This window comes from Desmodus rotundus, chromosome X (assembly GCF_022682495.2).
Source record: "Desmodus rotundus isolate HL8 chromosome X, HLdesRot8A.1, whole genome shotgun sequence".
Classification (NCBI taxonomy): Eukaryota; Metazoa; Chordata; class Mammalia; order Chiroptera; family Phyllostomidae; genus Desmodus; species Desmodus rotundus.
In genome coordinates, this window is record NC_071400.1 from 67,255,424 (window position 1) to 67,270,019 (window position 14,596).

General features: G+C 45.7%; 1 protein-coding gene across 5 annotated transcripts; it reads right to left on the minus strand.

Moving 5' to 3' along the window:
• Positions 1-794: 794 nt before the first annotated feature.
• Positions 795-14,590, minus strand: USP11 (ubiquitin specific peptidase 11). Of its 5 annotated transcripts, none has more exons than XM_053917344.1 (22): positions 13,351-13,442; positions 9,795-9,836; positions 8,860-8,969; positions 8,558-8,688; positions 8,139-8,256; positions 7,632-7,777; positions 7,448-7,509; positions 7,228-7,327; positions 6,688-6,861; positions 6,426-6,584; positions 5,862-6,086; positions 5,649-5,732; positions 5,450-5,544; positions 4,559-4,765; positions 3,835-3,887; positions 3,396-3,638; positions 3,236-3,306; positions 2,940-3,052; positions 1,867-2,016; positions 1,665-1,780; positions 1,403-1,491; positions 795-1,323 (listed from the first exon to the last, which is right to left on the minus strand). In XM_053917344.1, the coding sequence occupies exons 1-22, from the start codon at positions 13,425-13,427 to the stop codon at positions 1,180-1,182; spliced, it is 2,709 nt and encodes a 902-aa protein (XP_053773319.1). In that variant the 5' UTR covers positions 13,428-13,442; the 3' UTR covers positions 795-1,179. The 5 variants fall into 5 exon arrangements, with proteins under 5 accessions (XP_053773319.1, XP_053773318.1, XP_053773322.1 ...); XM_053917343.1 differs by having other exon boundaries at positions 3,396-3,641; XM_053917347.1 differs by lacking the exons at positions 9,795-9,836; positions 13,351-13,442 and adding an exon at positions 14,517-14,590 and having other exon boundaries at positions 3,396-3,641.
• Positions 14,591-14,596: the final 6 nt, after the last annotated feature.

Here is a 14,596-nt window from a genome sequence, read left to right on the forward strand (position 1 = left end):
GGCACTTACAGGAGGGATCAGGTGGGAGATGTCCAGTGCTTAAATGGCACCTTATGCTCACACTAGGCTATGGCCATTCTGTGGTAGATGCTCACTCTTCTCCGGAATGAGGCTGGAGGGATCCTGCCTGCTGGGAGAACTGGGGTCGTGCTGGGATAGGGCCTAAGTACAGGGGGAAGAGACAGAGAACTTTTATTCTGTGAGTTTGGCAGGTTTGGGCCAGGTGTACCTCTTCTGCAGTTCTTAGAGGACACTGCTAGGGGCCTGAGAAGTGGTCTGGATAGTATCCTTGTGCCCAGAAACCACACATTTGCCCACATGAATGCCTGTCTATTCCAGGTACACCTTTCCCCATCAGTTATAGTGCAGATCATGCCCACAGAAAGATTTCCATCTTGGGCCCAGAGGCCAAATGGACCCTCCAGAGACCACCACCAGTGTAGCTAGTGAGGTATGCTGGCCTCCTGACAGAATTTCAGCAATTGCTTGACCCCTGTACCTCAATTTCCCCATCTGAAACTGGAAATGACAACTCTTATTGTGAGGATTATGAGTCGACATGTATAAAATGCTCTGGTGAATACTGGGCATGCACGTGGTGCTGGGAATTGTGTGTGGCATGCAGATGGTACTTCAAAAACACTTAGAATAGCACCTGGCACAGGGCTGGCACACAATAAGAACTCAAGAACAGCATCCACCACACATGCAGCATTCAATAAGCATAAGCACACTTAACCACACAGGCATACAACTGGTGCTTAGTAAACACGTGAACAAAAAACCCCTCACACTGCCAAGGAACACACTGGTACTTTATATATACACAGCGAAAGGTACAGGGTCTCAATAAGAAAATACACTCTGTTCAGGTGTACCCAACCACCACCCCCTCAGAACAACACAGGCTGAGGACAGAGGAAAGGGCACAACCATAAATAGAGGATAGAAGGGAAGGTTAATGCTCTACAGGGCAAACACAGGCAGGGATACACTGCCGAGGAGACACAACTTCTTCCTCAGGAAAGAGCAATATGGCAGCACAAGAGAACAGTAGCCACAACTAAGCCTGTGATACCTGGCACGAGGGGAATCTAACATGGGTTAAGAGGACAGGAGTAGAGAGAGGAAGGAAGAGAACAGAAATAGCTTCCTTTCCTGTGGCAGGGCCAGAGCTGTTCAGTTTACATCCATGGACTCAGATTTGGGCAGGGAATCACAGGCAGGAGGTGCTGGGGGATCAGATGAGCCAGGCTGGGGCTTGGATGGCAGGCGACGTGCCACATCCTGGCGTTGGTAGAAGAGGACATAGGCTGCCTTGGACTGCAAAGAGAGGAGTCAGTGTGGATTGGGATGGAGGGTGGGGTTGGGAAGAGGGGAGAAGAGAGCTCAGAAGTCATACCTCAATCTGATTCTCAGACACAGGTGAGACACTGCTGTCATCAAAATAGTGCCACTGCCCACTGTCCTTGTTGCAGGCAAATGTTGTGTCTGGAAGAGAAGGGGAGATGTCCTCACTTACCCTGAAAGTCCCTAAGAGGTGTCAGGTTCACTCTCTCTCTCCTGCCACCCTGATATCACCACAACTGGCTCACACATCTAGTCACCCACTGGGGATGTCCTAACCCGCCACCCCCCCCCCCCGGCATGCCCCTGCCACATACAGTGTCCATCACGCAGGCCCCCATAATGGTTGGACACCGCGATGAGATCATATTTGTAGAGCTCTGGGGCTGACTCATTCTGTGGCTTGATTACAAACTCGGAGAAGTCCAGGTCCCTGTGGGTGGGGGGAGGGTTAGTAAGAACACCCCCCCCTCCCAACTCCCTGCCTTTCCCCCCAGCCAGCCTCCCTGGACCCCGGACCGAATAGGAAACTCCACAAGGGTGTCCAGCTTCTCGCGGGAGAACTTAGTGTAGGAAAAGCGCTTCAGGTGGATAATCAGAGTCTCAGGCAGTGTCCACAGGTCCAGCTTCTTGGTGGCCAGCTGGTGCTGCTTGCAGGAGGGGCAGTACCTACAGATAGAGCCCAAATCAGAACCCAGACACTCTCTGGGCATGCTCTGTACCAGGTGGCCTTTATGGGCCCTGTCCAGTCCAGAGACGCTGCTCTTATTTCCAGCCTGCTTGTTACTCTAGTTCACTCTTCACATGTCACTCATCAAGGGCTCACCAACTGCTTTATCTTTGTGTTCTTGTACTCACATGTATTTTCGCTTGGTTTCTGGTCCATGAGATGGCATTAGTCTTATTTCAGAGCCTGCCTCTGGCCCTCTCATTTTTCTCTTCCTATTTCACTCACTTACCAGGCAGTCACTGACTATATTGCTCAATCCTTTGGCACTACTTTGTATGTCTGTACCCTTTCTGCCTGTGGGGATGTCGCTCCTATTGACTGGCTTGAGCTTTTTGGCTTTCTCTTTATGTTGTTTATTCTGCAAGTATCTATTGAGCACCTACCGCATACTCCACACTATTATAATCAGTGAGAAGAGACACACAGTGAACTTAAAGTCTTCACCTTCAAGGGATTTACTCTAACAGAGAAGACAAATAATGACGCAAAAGGGGATCTAGGATGTGACATCGAGTGGTGTTACTGAACTAAAAAGAAAGTAATGCTCAGCCAGGAAGAGCACTGGGAGGTAATAATGGAAGGAGGTGATGGGGTCATAAGACAGTATCTCTTTGTTAAGGTGACATCTGATTGGAAACCTGAACAAATTGAAGGAATCTTGTCCAGGACTGGACAAGGAACACTCCTGGGAGAAAGAACAGCCCAGGCAAAGGTTCTGAGGTGGGAATATGGTTGGGGTGTTGGTGACCAGAGTGACAGATGAGTTTGAGGGGGAGAGGAGAAAGAGGTTATATTTAGGGGTAATAGGGACTTATGCAGACAGTCCCACCCAACGATAGCCCCAGAGGCCCTGGTCCCTCACCAGGGGTTTTCCTTCTCCAGGGTCTCCACAGTGGTGAAGAGCTCAATGCACTCCTGCAGCCGCACCGGAGCCTTCTTCAGCACGTATCCAACGCAGTCATGCTTCACGTAGCCCTAGGGTGGGGGAGTGGCAGCCCACCAGGTGTTGGTGGATAAAAGGGAGGGGGAGTAGAAGACACAAGGCAGAGTGGTAAGAGCACGGACTCTGAAGACAGGAATCTGAGCCCTGGGAAATCTGTGTGAGGAGCTGAAGGGATGTAGCTGCAAGTGTTCCCCCATCCCTGGGGCCTTGTTTACCTCAGCCTCCACCTCGTCATAGTAACGCTTCTTCATCTCTGGCTCCCAGTCGATGGCAATGTAGGGCTGGGCTGGGGGTGAGGGAAGTGGTCATGGGCCCTGTTGCCAAGGAAACCCCCCTCCCGCCTCCCCAACCCCGGATCACAGCTGAAGGAAACACCATGAGTATCCTCGTTAAAGTTTGAGCGGTCACTGGTCCCGTTGGAGTTCACTGTCTGCAGCGTGAACAGGTGCTTGCGCCGTGCTCTCTGAGGCCAGTGAGATGGTCCAGGAGAGTTGTTCACAGGGGCCCGGCTCCCACCAGCAACTCCAGAGCTGGGTCCAGCCTGCTCTGGCCCAGAGTTGTGGGAGCTGCCCCCAGCCACGTTTCCAGGCTTGGGGATGCTGTTCTTACCCTCCATATCTACTAGGATAAGGGAAGACGTCAGAGATGGGTCTGTGTGAGCCCCAGAGGATGAGCAGCAATAATCACCCAGGTAGATCCTGTGGGGGTCAGACTTACCCTAGACTCCCTCACCCCACAAACCCTCCCTCTGGCAAAGGACTGTTGTACAAACCCTCATCCTTGTGTACCATTTTGCCTTCTTCTTCTTCCTCACCTTTCTCATCGCCATCATCCTCATCATCCGAGCTGGGTCTGGTCACATAGCGTCTACAAAAAGAACAGAGAACATTCTCAAGGAGGGGCACAGGGCAGGGAGGACAGAGGCCAAGAGGCCATTCTACACTGTTTGCAATGGGAAGCCACTCCTAACTGCCTACACAAACAGTTGTTAATGGGGAGCATGGAAAGTCTCAGGAGGTGACACGGAAGACACAGCCCAACAGTGGATGATCTGGTGGATCTTAAGTGGAATAAGCCACTGGCACACAGACACACAATCTGCTGTAAATTTTGGTCAGGGAAGACTTCTGAGGAGTGGATTTGTAAGTGGAACATAAGGAAGGGGTTAAACCAGGCAGCAAGCACAGTGCTCTGCTGGCCTCAGAAAGGACTCTGGATTTTAAACCCAATAAAAATCTATTGGTAAAAACACAAATAAGCAAGCCTCTCCAAGGAGGAGACAAGTACAAGGTGAAGTTGTCTGTACTTTGTCCACTTTGTTCACCTCTGTATCCCTAGCACCTAGGAGAGGTGGTGGCAAAGCCAGAGGTTTAGAGGAAAAACAAAACAAAACATAACAAAACACCTACATGTCCCTATCTGGCCATATGAAGTTTGAGCTGTCTAGTGGCCATAGGAGGGAGGTGAGGTGGTAGCCAAGCAGCTAGACACCTAGGTTTGAGTTCAGACCCCACCCATCCCTTGAAGGGCAGACTCACGAGAGGCGGTACAGCAGGATGTGGTACAGGGCATCCCAGGAGAGCCGGTCCCGGGGCACTGACACCAGGAGTGGGTGTCCAAAGAGCATCAGGCCATAGTAGGAGTTGTTATAGTCCCGGGCCGGGGTGCGCTCCCGCAGGTAGATAGGGAGCACCACATCCTCCCTGGTGTTCTCGCTGATAGAAGACCTGCCTGACACCTCGTATCTGCAGGGGTGGACATCAGACCATGCCCAATCAGGACACCCAAGAGGGACTTCCAGATTGACCCAACTGCCCTCACCCACTCACCCCTCACAGCCTGAAAATATTTTTAAAAGGGTCTAAAGAGTTTTGTGCTTTGCAAACTATTAGATGATTTAAATGGCACATTGTTTATGTGATGTTTTATAAAGTACTTTGGTGTTAACAAAGTACTGAGGGGGTGAACAAAAACTTAGCAATGAAGGGATTTAAAATCATTTTCTTTTTGGGAAACACTGATTGGTTTACAAAGAACTCTTGTACTCATGAAGCACTTTCTATTTTAGCTACCCAAAGATTTTAATGTTTTGCATGCTCTAGTGTTCAGAAAGCATTTTAGTGTTCCTTAGTGCAAAAATTGTTTTGGTTTTTGAGGACTGCAATAGGAGAAAGGAGGGCAGATCAGCATCTGGTACAGAGGAGGTGTTCAGTAAGTGCTGAATAAAATAAAGAAGAAATAGGAGCCCCCGTCACATAATAAGGAAGAGGATGCCTTGTATTAGGAGCTGTCACTCGCCCCACTAAGGCACATGGCTGAAGCCCTCCACGGGGCCGGTGCCCCATCAATCCGGTAAAGAGAGGGGAGGGAAAGAGGTTAAGCAAAGGATGTTCCTGAGGAACCCAAATCTCCTTGGGCCCCTCACTCACATGAAAATATCATCTCGGTCCAAGATGCTGCTCAGGGACTCTTCCAGCTGATAGATCTTGTAGAAGCGGTGACTGAAGACATCGGCCACCATCATCTGGAAACAGGATACCAAGAGGGGGATGGTCAGCCTGGGCCCCCATAGGCCCTTCAGCCTCCCTGCCTCTGAATCCCACCCTCCATCCATCCACAAAGCCTCACCCTTTCTGGCGAGACACCAGTATGTTTGGCCAGGGCCACACACAAATCTGAGATCTTGCCTTTCTTGGGGACCACGAGCCGGTGCTGAGCAAGTGCCCACAAAAGAGAAGAAGGGCATGCAATGAGTTAGTGCAGGAACCTTGAGGCATGGCACAGTAATCAAACCAGCTCTGACTGCATGTTGTCCCTCCTTATGTCCCCATTCCCCCGTACCTGCTCTGGCTTGCGGCGAGGGTCCATGGAGACAAAGAAGACCTCCATGACCCTCTTGTGGCTGACAGGCAGTGGGACACTGAGGTAGCAGAAGGGGTCAAAGGTCACAGATACATTGCCACAATCGGGGCACACCAGTGTGGACTTGAAAAGGCCGTGGAAAGTGTCCACAATCACAGAATCGTTCCGCCGTTTGTGGTTCTGCCAGGCTTCCTGAGCAACCTCCTGTTGACAAGAGTCATAGGGGTAGCAGGGCTTGCCCAGGGCAGGGGAACCATGGCTTGGGGTGGACATGCATGGTGTAGAGTTAAGGCTCAGAGTTAGATTTACAGCTAGGGCTGTCTGGAGACTTCACTGTCAGGACTGGGGTTTATTTTGGGCAGTAGACTGGGTGGGGGTTCTCTGGGTTGGGTGTGGGGGTACATGTGGTATTGGAGACAAGGTTGGGAGTGAGGTTCCAGTTGAGGTCGGGGGCAGGGTGGGATATGAGATATCCTAGGGAAGCCAGAGAATCCCCAAGGGAGAGGCCCCAGTGGCTTTAATGGGGCTCTCAGGAGCACCTACATGATCGGGCCGCCCAGCGGCATCACACAGCTCCACATATTCCTTCTTCTTGACACGATTGAGGTCCTCATGCAGCCCATCCAGCAGGAATGACAGCAGCTCCTGTGAGTCATGCTGCTGGTAGCCCAGAAACTGGGATGCAAAGTGGCCAACCTTGGTCTGAAAAGATGGGCAGGGCCGACAGCATGAGGGAGTTAGTGAAGAGAGTCAAGACAAGTGGGGGTGCAGTGGGGGTAAGGGGCAGCTCAGGGTTGAGTCACACCTTGAACACATTGGGCACAATGGAGCGGTGGTGGCCAGACCAGGCCTGCTTCACCAGGTCCGCATAGGCCTCTGCGATCTCACCCTTCATGCCCAGAGGGTTGCAGAAGTTGAGCTCCTCCAGGTAGCGGTTTTTGAGGAAGTACTCAGTGAGCTGTGGCACATTGCTGAGGCACTGCAGGGGGCAAGGCCAGGGGAATGAGGTGGAGAAGAGAGAGATGACCAAGGAAGGGAGTGAGAAAAGGAAGTGAGGAGGAAGGGGGAAGAAAGAGAAGGAGCAGAAGGATGGGGGAAAGGTTTAGGAGTAGGGGAGAGAAGACAGGAAGCATTTTTCAGGAGAAGAAAGTAGTAACAAGAGGGAGAAGAAAAGGGAAAGCAGGGGGCCAGTGGACAAGAAGCTACTGATGTTTCAGGAAGGAACATGAACACGTGAAGTCAGACTTGTCACTCCTTGCCCTGAAGACCCTCTAGCTCCATCCTTGATCCGCACTGCTTGAGGCCCACCCCGTGGCTATGCCAGACATAGCCCTAATGGCCCCACCTGCAGGGCCGAGTTCATGAAGCACGTGTTGCCCAGGTTGGTGAGACCACAGATGCCTGGCTGGCCCTGGAAGTTCTCATCCTCCTTCGATGTGCTGCTCCTGGGGTGGATGAGAAACTATCAGCTGAGGGCCTACTACATGCGGGTGAACTGTGCTCATGGGATCCATCTTCTGCCTACTATGGGACCCCACTCTGGACTAGACACCCCAAGGGCTTACACAGCACGTGGCTGTTTGCCGGGCCAAGTGCCATCCTTGCTTCGGGTCTCCATGGCGACCAACTGGTAGGAGGAAGAGAGAGAAAAAATGGGAAAGGCATTTGTGGAGGGTTAGTGGGCACCTAGTTCTCACCTCCCCCAGTCCGAGCACTTCTGGGGAACAGAAAAGCACTCCCTACCCTTACCTGCCCAGAATTGAGAGCAGCGTCAAGCGCTGTGACACGTGTGTTGCACAATCTCTCAAAAGAGCCCTCCGCGTTCTTGACCCAAAGCCGTGTCTCTTCCTGAGGGCTCGCTAGAAACTGCTCTCGAGAGGTGAGCGAAACTAAGTCTGTGGACAGTAAAGGAATACTTTCAAGGTCGTCCTGGGACACTGAATGATCGACCCATCTCAGCACCAGACCCCACCTCATCTCCACAGACCTTGCACACTTGTTCAGTATGTTGTGTCCTCAATGGCTGAACCACACTCAGGACCTGACTCCCCCAGCAAATATCCTCTGCCACACCAGCTAAGCTGCTAGACCCTCGGGACCTCTCAGGGCCTCTGTCCAACTTGACCAAGGCCTTCTCAGTCCTTTACAGTCTGTCCAGTGCCTTCTCAGTCTGCCACAGCCGAACCCCGTGCATTAAGCTATTGAGCTATGACACGTGGCTGGGAACGCCAACTCGTATATGATCCTTAGACTCACCAATAGAATCTGTGCGGCTGAATTGAGCAGTGTGAGGTGTGTCCATATCACTGTGCTGGACAAGCAGCAGTTCTATTGGGTACACCTCGACCTTATAAATGCCACGCAGTTCCACGACCTGGCAGGGTGGAAGAGCACACATACAAGTGTACCCACATCATACACACAGCACACAGCACAACCACCTCTGAGATACGAGGAGCACAGGCACAAGCAAACACATACAGGGTTTACACCAAGATACCTGTATAATGAATGACCTACGAGGGGAGAGGAGCGCAGGCACAGACATATCTACACAGCACATGTGGAGACACACGTACACACATGGGTCTAGACCCATGCTGGGCCTGTAAGGCCTTCCTCCTACCGTACCCCCCACAGAATCTACCTCCCAGCACCCTCCCCACCCACTGTACCTTGTGTTCAGTGGGAGTTTGGCCATGCTCTAGGCCATACCAGCTGACCGGGTAATGCCAAGCAGCTGCTGGGAGCAGTGCATAGTCCTCACCTTCCACCAGTCCCTCTTTCAGGTGCCCGTTTACCTCATCTGTGAGGAGCAGGGGGAGGAGGCAGAGGAAGAATCAGGGAAGTAAAGTGATGAGTCATCTGGCCATTTTACCAATGACCTAACACAAAGAGGGGCTCTGGTCATTTGCAGGGACAGAAGGGAAAAGAACTCCAGGGCTAGGCTGATGCGGGCAGGCAGAGGTCTTTTTACCTTCAAAGAGCTTAGCATTATTGATACAGCCAGGGAAGGTGCTGGAGTCCTGGTCTCCTCCCTGCACGTGCACTTCCCACAGTTTGTACCAGTGCCGCTCCACAAGGAACCTGGACCGGAGAGGTAACAGGAGTATCACATGGTCACCCAGGGGTTAGTCTGACACTTCCCAAGGTTATTACACTGAAACCATCAACACATTATAAGTCAAGATGACAAGTTTCAGGCATCCCTAAAACTGATAATGCTACGTATCAATTACATCTCAATTTTCAAAAATTCCTCCCAGAATTCAAAACAAAAGTTTCAGCATCATATAAATAAATCAGAAGAAAAACTTATTCAGTAAAACTCAGATTTGCACAGATTACCTAACTTCTTAGGATACTAGAAGAGATTTGATTAAGAGCAGAAAATGTGCTCATAAAGGGGAAAAAACCCATACCTACAGTGCTGGGAAACATGAGATTTTGTTATAAAATAACCAATAATTCACTTGTATTCGTCTATGGCATAACACAGTTAAATTAAGCTCAAAATCTGTTATTAGGTTTTAGCCATTTAAGTGCGCAGTGTTTGTAACAAGACATAAGTGGAGGCAAAAATCTTCAGCTAAGAAATGGATTAGTGAATTCTGAGAATCTGCTCAGAAACTGAAAAGAATTTTAAATGCTAAAAGAATCATAAAGTTTTCCTTCAAACACCGCACACATCACCATTTTTCATCACTTTTGTATTCAGGGTTATTTTGGCCTTATAATAAATTTCTGAGCTTATGGTGACTAGCTCACTTTTTAAAAAATGTGGTAAAAAACATACAACATAAAATTTACTATGTGACCCATTTTTAAGTATACAGCCCCACCAGTTCTCTTTTAAAGGAGAATTGTTTATATGCACTACAAGGGTAAACAGTGAAAACTGGTACAACTTGCCTTTGTAAAATGTCCTGAGAAATTCTCACATCTGGAAAACAACTGACACATATTTAGTGTGAAATAAATGTTAACTGTTATTGTTCAATCCCAGGGCTTCAACCTAAAAGCTCATGTATGCACAGACATACAATCCCTGTCTCCCCAAACCTGCTCAGCTAATCTGACACATACAAAGCTATCCCAAATATTTAACAGCCTCAAACAAACTCTTTAAAAAATTACAAAACTCATGAAAAATATGTAATATTGTATTGATTAGTTTTCCAGCACTTTAGCCCTATAAAAGGGATTTGTTATAATGGCCACTTTCCTTTGTTTATAAAAGGATTAGAGAGGTAGGGGGTGGAGAAATGGAAAAACCTTGCTATAGTCAAGGAGTCTTGCCTGAACAGGCAAACATTTTTGTGCCCCCCCCCCCCCCACTGATCCCTACAGACCCTGCACTTGACTGGTGCCAAAGACACACGCCCTCCCCACCCAAGTGGCCCTACCACAAACCTCCCATCACTCATCTAGAAGGTCCCATCACTGAACCATCATCCCTCCCCTTCATGCTTTTCATTGCCTCCACTGCCAGTCTGAGGTTAATTTATTCGGTTAAGCTAATTTATTGTTAATGGGACTCTCAGTGCAAAAGGGGACATTGCTCAACTTTTAAAAAGCAGATTTTTAAGGAAAATTAACATTAAATACACTTTATAGGGGTAAGCAAAATTACCAGACTTGGCTACAACCTGAATTTCTAAAGGCTTCATTGAAGACTGAAGTTTTACAAAACTTACTACCATGATTCTTTAATTCAAAGACACTTAAAAATTTTTTAACATCTCTGAAATCAGGATGTCTTATAATCTGCCAGCCCAGGTGGCAGTCATACAGAGTTGTCATTGTTTGGCTGAAAAGCACCCACATTATTTCATTTACTTCTAGGTATTAGCTTTTTTTTTTTAGATGTTATTGTAAGTGGTATCTTTTAAATTTCAAATTTTCAAATTTCTTATTGTTAGTATATAGAAATACAACTGTTCTTGTTGAAGTCACCAGTGTTTACTTGTGCTTCCTCAAATTTGTTAAATGCTATGAAATACATGTTATGGAAATAAGTTACTAAACAATATTCTCTGTCCTCCAGTTTTCTCTTGTGTCTGAAGAAAAGAAAATTGGTTATTTTGGTTAAGATAATAATTTATATAATTGATTAATTACACTAGGTACAATTACAGAGAAATTTAAGAGCTATGATTAACTTGTTCAGATGGCAAATGTAATATTACATTGTTCTGAATTTATTATTTATATATCTGCATAAGCCTAAATACATATATAAAGGCATATGAATAAATCCTTTCTTGTAAATTGCTACATCAGTGCACCAAAAGAAGAAAATTAGAATTTAGGCCTTTTTCTATAAGATGGCCACATCAATTTATGCCCAGATTAGTTCCTTTTTTATCAAATTATTAACTCTTGATGCTTTCTGACATCCTCAACTCATTTTTTAAAGAGATTCCTTGCTTTAAAAACAAAAGTGAAGCTCCTAATAATCCTTGCTGTTTATCATTGTTTTTAAAAAGTTGACTATAATATTATTTGTCTTTACTTCAACTTGTATCTTATCTTTCTAACTATTCTTGATTTGTCCTTCCCAAATTCAGGCTCCAAATTCAGAATACTAACACTGTTAAAATGATCTTTTATGCCAAACTATCTCTGGGAGATAACAAAGATTTGCTCCTTCACTCTATAAAAGAAATGACAATAGGCATAACTAGGTTTATCTAAAATTCTCCAAATTTTAATTAATTTAAATTTTTATAAAAGCTCTTACTTTTCAAACTTAATATTTTAAAAAGCTGACAAAATGAAGTTTATCTTCCTAAGTTAATTATACTTACATATACAATTAAATATGCTAATATGAATCTCAGTAACTGCATACTTTTCAAGCTAAAGAGCATACTCATGCTCAATTTCAACAAAGACTGGTACAGTGGACTATATAGCAAAAGATTTCTCCCTTCAGGATTTTGGATTCACAAACCCCTTTTTCCCTTTTGGTTCATGAAAATTCTTAATGAGCACAAGGGGGTACCAATTTAATTACAAAAGAATGAGATCCAGTAGCCAAGGCGTATCCCACCTTGTGTTAAGAGCTATAGCAGCAATCGCCAACCAAACATGAACATTTCTGTTGATTTAGTTTAGGGTCTCCATTAAGTTAACGGTCCCCCTATGCCGTGCACCTTTCTCCTTTGACAGAATAACAGCAACTTTTCTAGGCTAGTCCTTAATCTTCAATGAATACCACGTTGTTGCTCTCCCCTTTCACACGTCACTATCCATTCTGCAATACTGAATCCAACCACCTTCCTTCCTTTACCTGAACAAAGAACCCCAAGCTTGCTTACCTGTAAGGAAACTACCCACACCCTGCAGACCTTCTAGAGACTCCCTCAGATTTTCCTGATTTGATTATGTTTGTAGATGGTTCACCATCCTCAAAAAGAAAAAAACTAAAATTTGCCAAGGAAGCTATGTTATCATAGACTTAAATTTACTCTTAAAATATAAAACTTCTCTTAGAAATTAAATCAGTTCAGATGACCAAATTAATTAATTGCCCTTGCCCAGATCTGCCAACTGACAAAAGATAAAAGGTACAAATATTAATAGTAATACGAGGTTTATGATTTAGGGGTTAGCCCATCACTTCAAAATGCTTTATAAACACAAATTCCCTGACCACTGCAACAACCCCCTAGAAAATGGACGGCAAGTTAAAGTACCTTGAGATGCTTTGCTATTACCTCAAGAGGTAAGCATTTAAAAAATGGAGTTAAGAAAAAACACCTCAAGGTATTATCCACAACAGCAGAGATAAACTGGCTTCAACACTGAACCAGCATTGGTGGGGAATGTTTTTTACTGACACAACGAATTTAAAAAATTCACATAACTAACTATTTTAAAAGCAAATACAGTGGCATTCCATACATTCACAATGTTGTGCAACCACAACCTCTGTCTAGTTCCAAAACACGTGCAACACTCCCAAAAGGGAACCCCGAACACCTCCAAAGGGCTATAAAAAACAATCCAGTTAAAATTGTTTTTTTCTCAGGATGGATCGAGGCTTTTCCTTGCTGGAAAGCTATAGCGAGTGTAACGGTTTTTAAAAAATGCTCCGTTTCTAGTCCCGATTTAGGGAATCTCGACTTTGCCTCTCCAGTAACAGAAATATATATTCACCAATACCATGATTAAAGCACTCTTTAAGACAGACAAACCTCCCTGTAAAGGCCATCAGGTGAGAGCCCACTCCAGGCGTTAGAGGAGCAGCAAGAGTCCAATATGGCCGGATGGAGAAAGTGAGCAGGAGGGAGGGTAATCAAGAGAAGAGCTGAGAAGAAATCACAGCCTGGGACCACTCTCCAACCATAAAACCTTGCAAGTCATTGTAAGAATTTTAGCATTTACACTGCATGAGATGGAAAGCTGTTAAAACGTTTTGAGAAATGGATGGACATAAATTATGGAAAGAGGAAAATAGTACCTGTACAGTGGAGAAACCGGGCAGATGCCGCCTTCTCCTCTCCAAGTGATCAAGGCCAACGTCACCAATGACATCATGTGGATACCATGTACCACCTGATACGCTATGCATCCAATATTTCATATATATCCTCCATAAAATAAAAGCTTAGACCACAAATACTACTTATGAATGCATACAGCGGTGGAAAAACATTAAGTTAAAAATTCAGGGTAACGGTTTCCCCTAAAGCAGGGAGGGGGATTTTCACCCGGGAGGAACACAGAAAGATTTAAGGTTAAAAGTCTGATTCTTAAGCAGCGCGTTGAATTCACAAATTCTTGTTTTAGTTTTCAAGTTTTTTACTTTGAAATAGACCCAGAATAATTGCAAAAATAATACAGACTTCCCGTATACCCTTCATCCAGACACTCCCAATTTAACATTTTACCCATTTGCTCGATCATTGTTTCTGTAAGTACATTTTTATATGTACCATTTTTCAACCATGTGAGAGTAAGTTGCTTACATGATGGTTCTTTACCCCTAAACATTTCGGCATGTACGTTCTACTAAGATATCCTCTTTCATAACCACAGTGCAATTATTAAAAGCAAGAAATTACCAGTATTAATGTCGAATTAATAGATAATTCGATATTAATTATCTAATGAAATCCCACCCATTTTCCCATTAATATCTTTACAGTACAAGAGAAAATTAACTTTATGAAGAAAAAAGCCTGATTTTAAAATTATTTATTTATTTCCTCCTCCGGGATCCAATCCAGGATCACACGTTGCATTTAGTTATCTTGACTCCTTAAGTCTCCTATTAATTCCTTCAATCTGGAATAAAACTTTATCTTTTGCCTTTCACGACCTTGAAATTTTTGAATTAGCGAAGGCCATTTATTTTTATAGAATGAATGTTTTGTATAATCCGTTTAGGGCTTACGTATTTCACAACTTAAAAAACGAGATGCAAATCGACGAAAAAGAAAACGAACCCAGAAACAGTACACTGCAAGCACTGATTAGCAATGAAATCGGTAAAACAAGCCGATTTATGAAGATACTCATCGGCATTTTTTAAAATAGCTTTTTTCCCTGATGATAAAAACAAAGCAGTACTAAAACAGAAAAAAATTTAACATCGAAGGCCCCTCCCGTGCCAATCACCTGCACCTTCTCCTCCAGTCCTCGGAAGACGGCCTCCACCACGGGCAGAAACCACGCCGCGTCACAAACTTTGCTCCCTCGCAGGC

Bases quoted from the DNA above. Each gene is read 5' to 3' on its own strand.
- USP11 (XM_053917343.1), bottom strand. From the start codon at position 13,427: ATGATGTCATTGGTGACGTTGGCCTTGATCACTTGGAGAGGAGAAGGC. The intron at 5,733-5,861 runs GTACGGGGGAAT...GCACTTGCTCAG, and splicing joins CTCGCCGCAAGCCAGAGCAG to CACCGGCTCGTGGTCCCCAA. The intron at 4,766-5,449 runs GTGAGTGAGGGG...CCACCCCTGCAG, and splicing joins GACCGAGATGATATTTTCAT to ATACGAGGTGTCAGGCAGGT.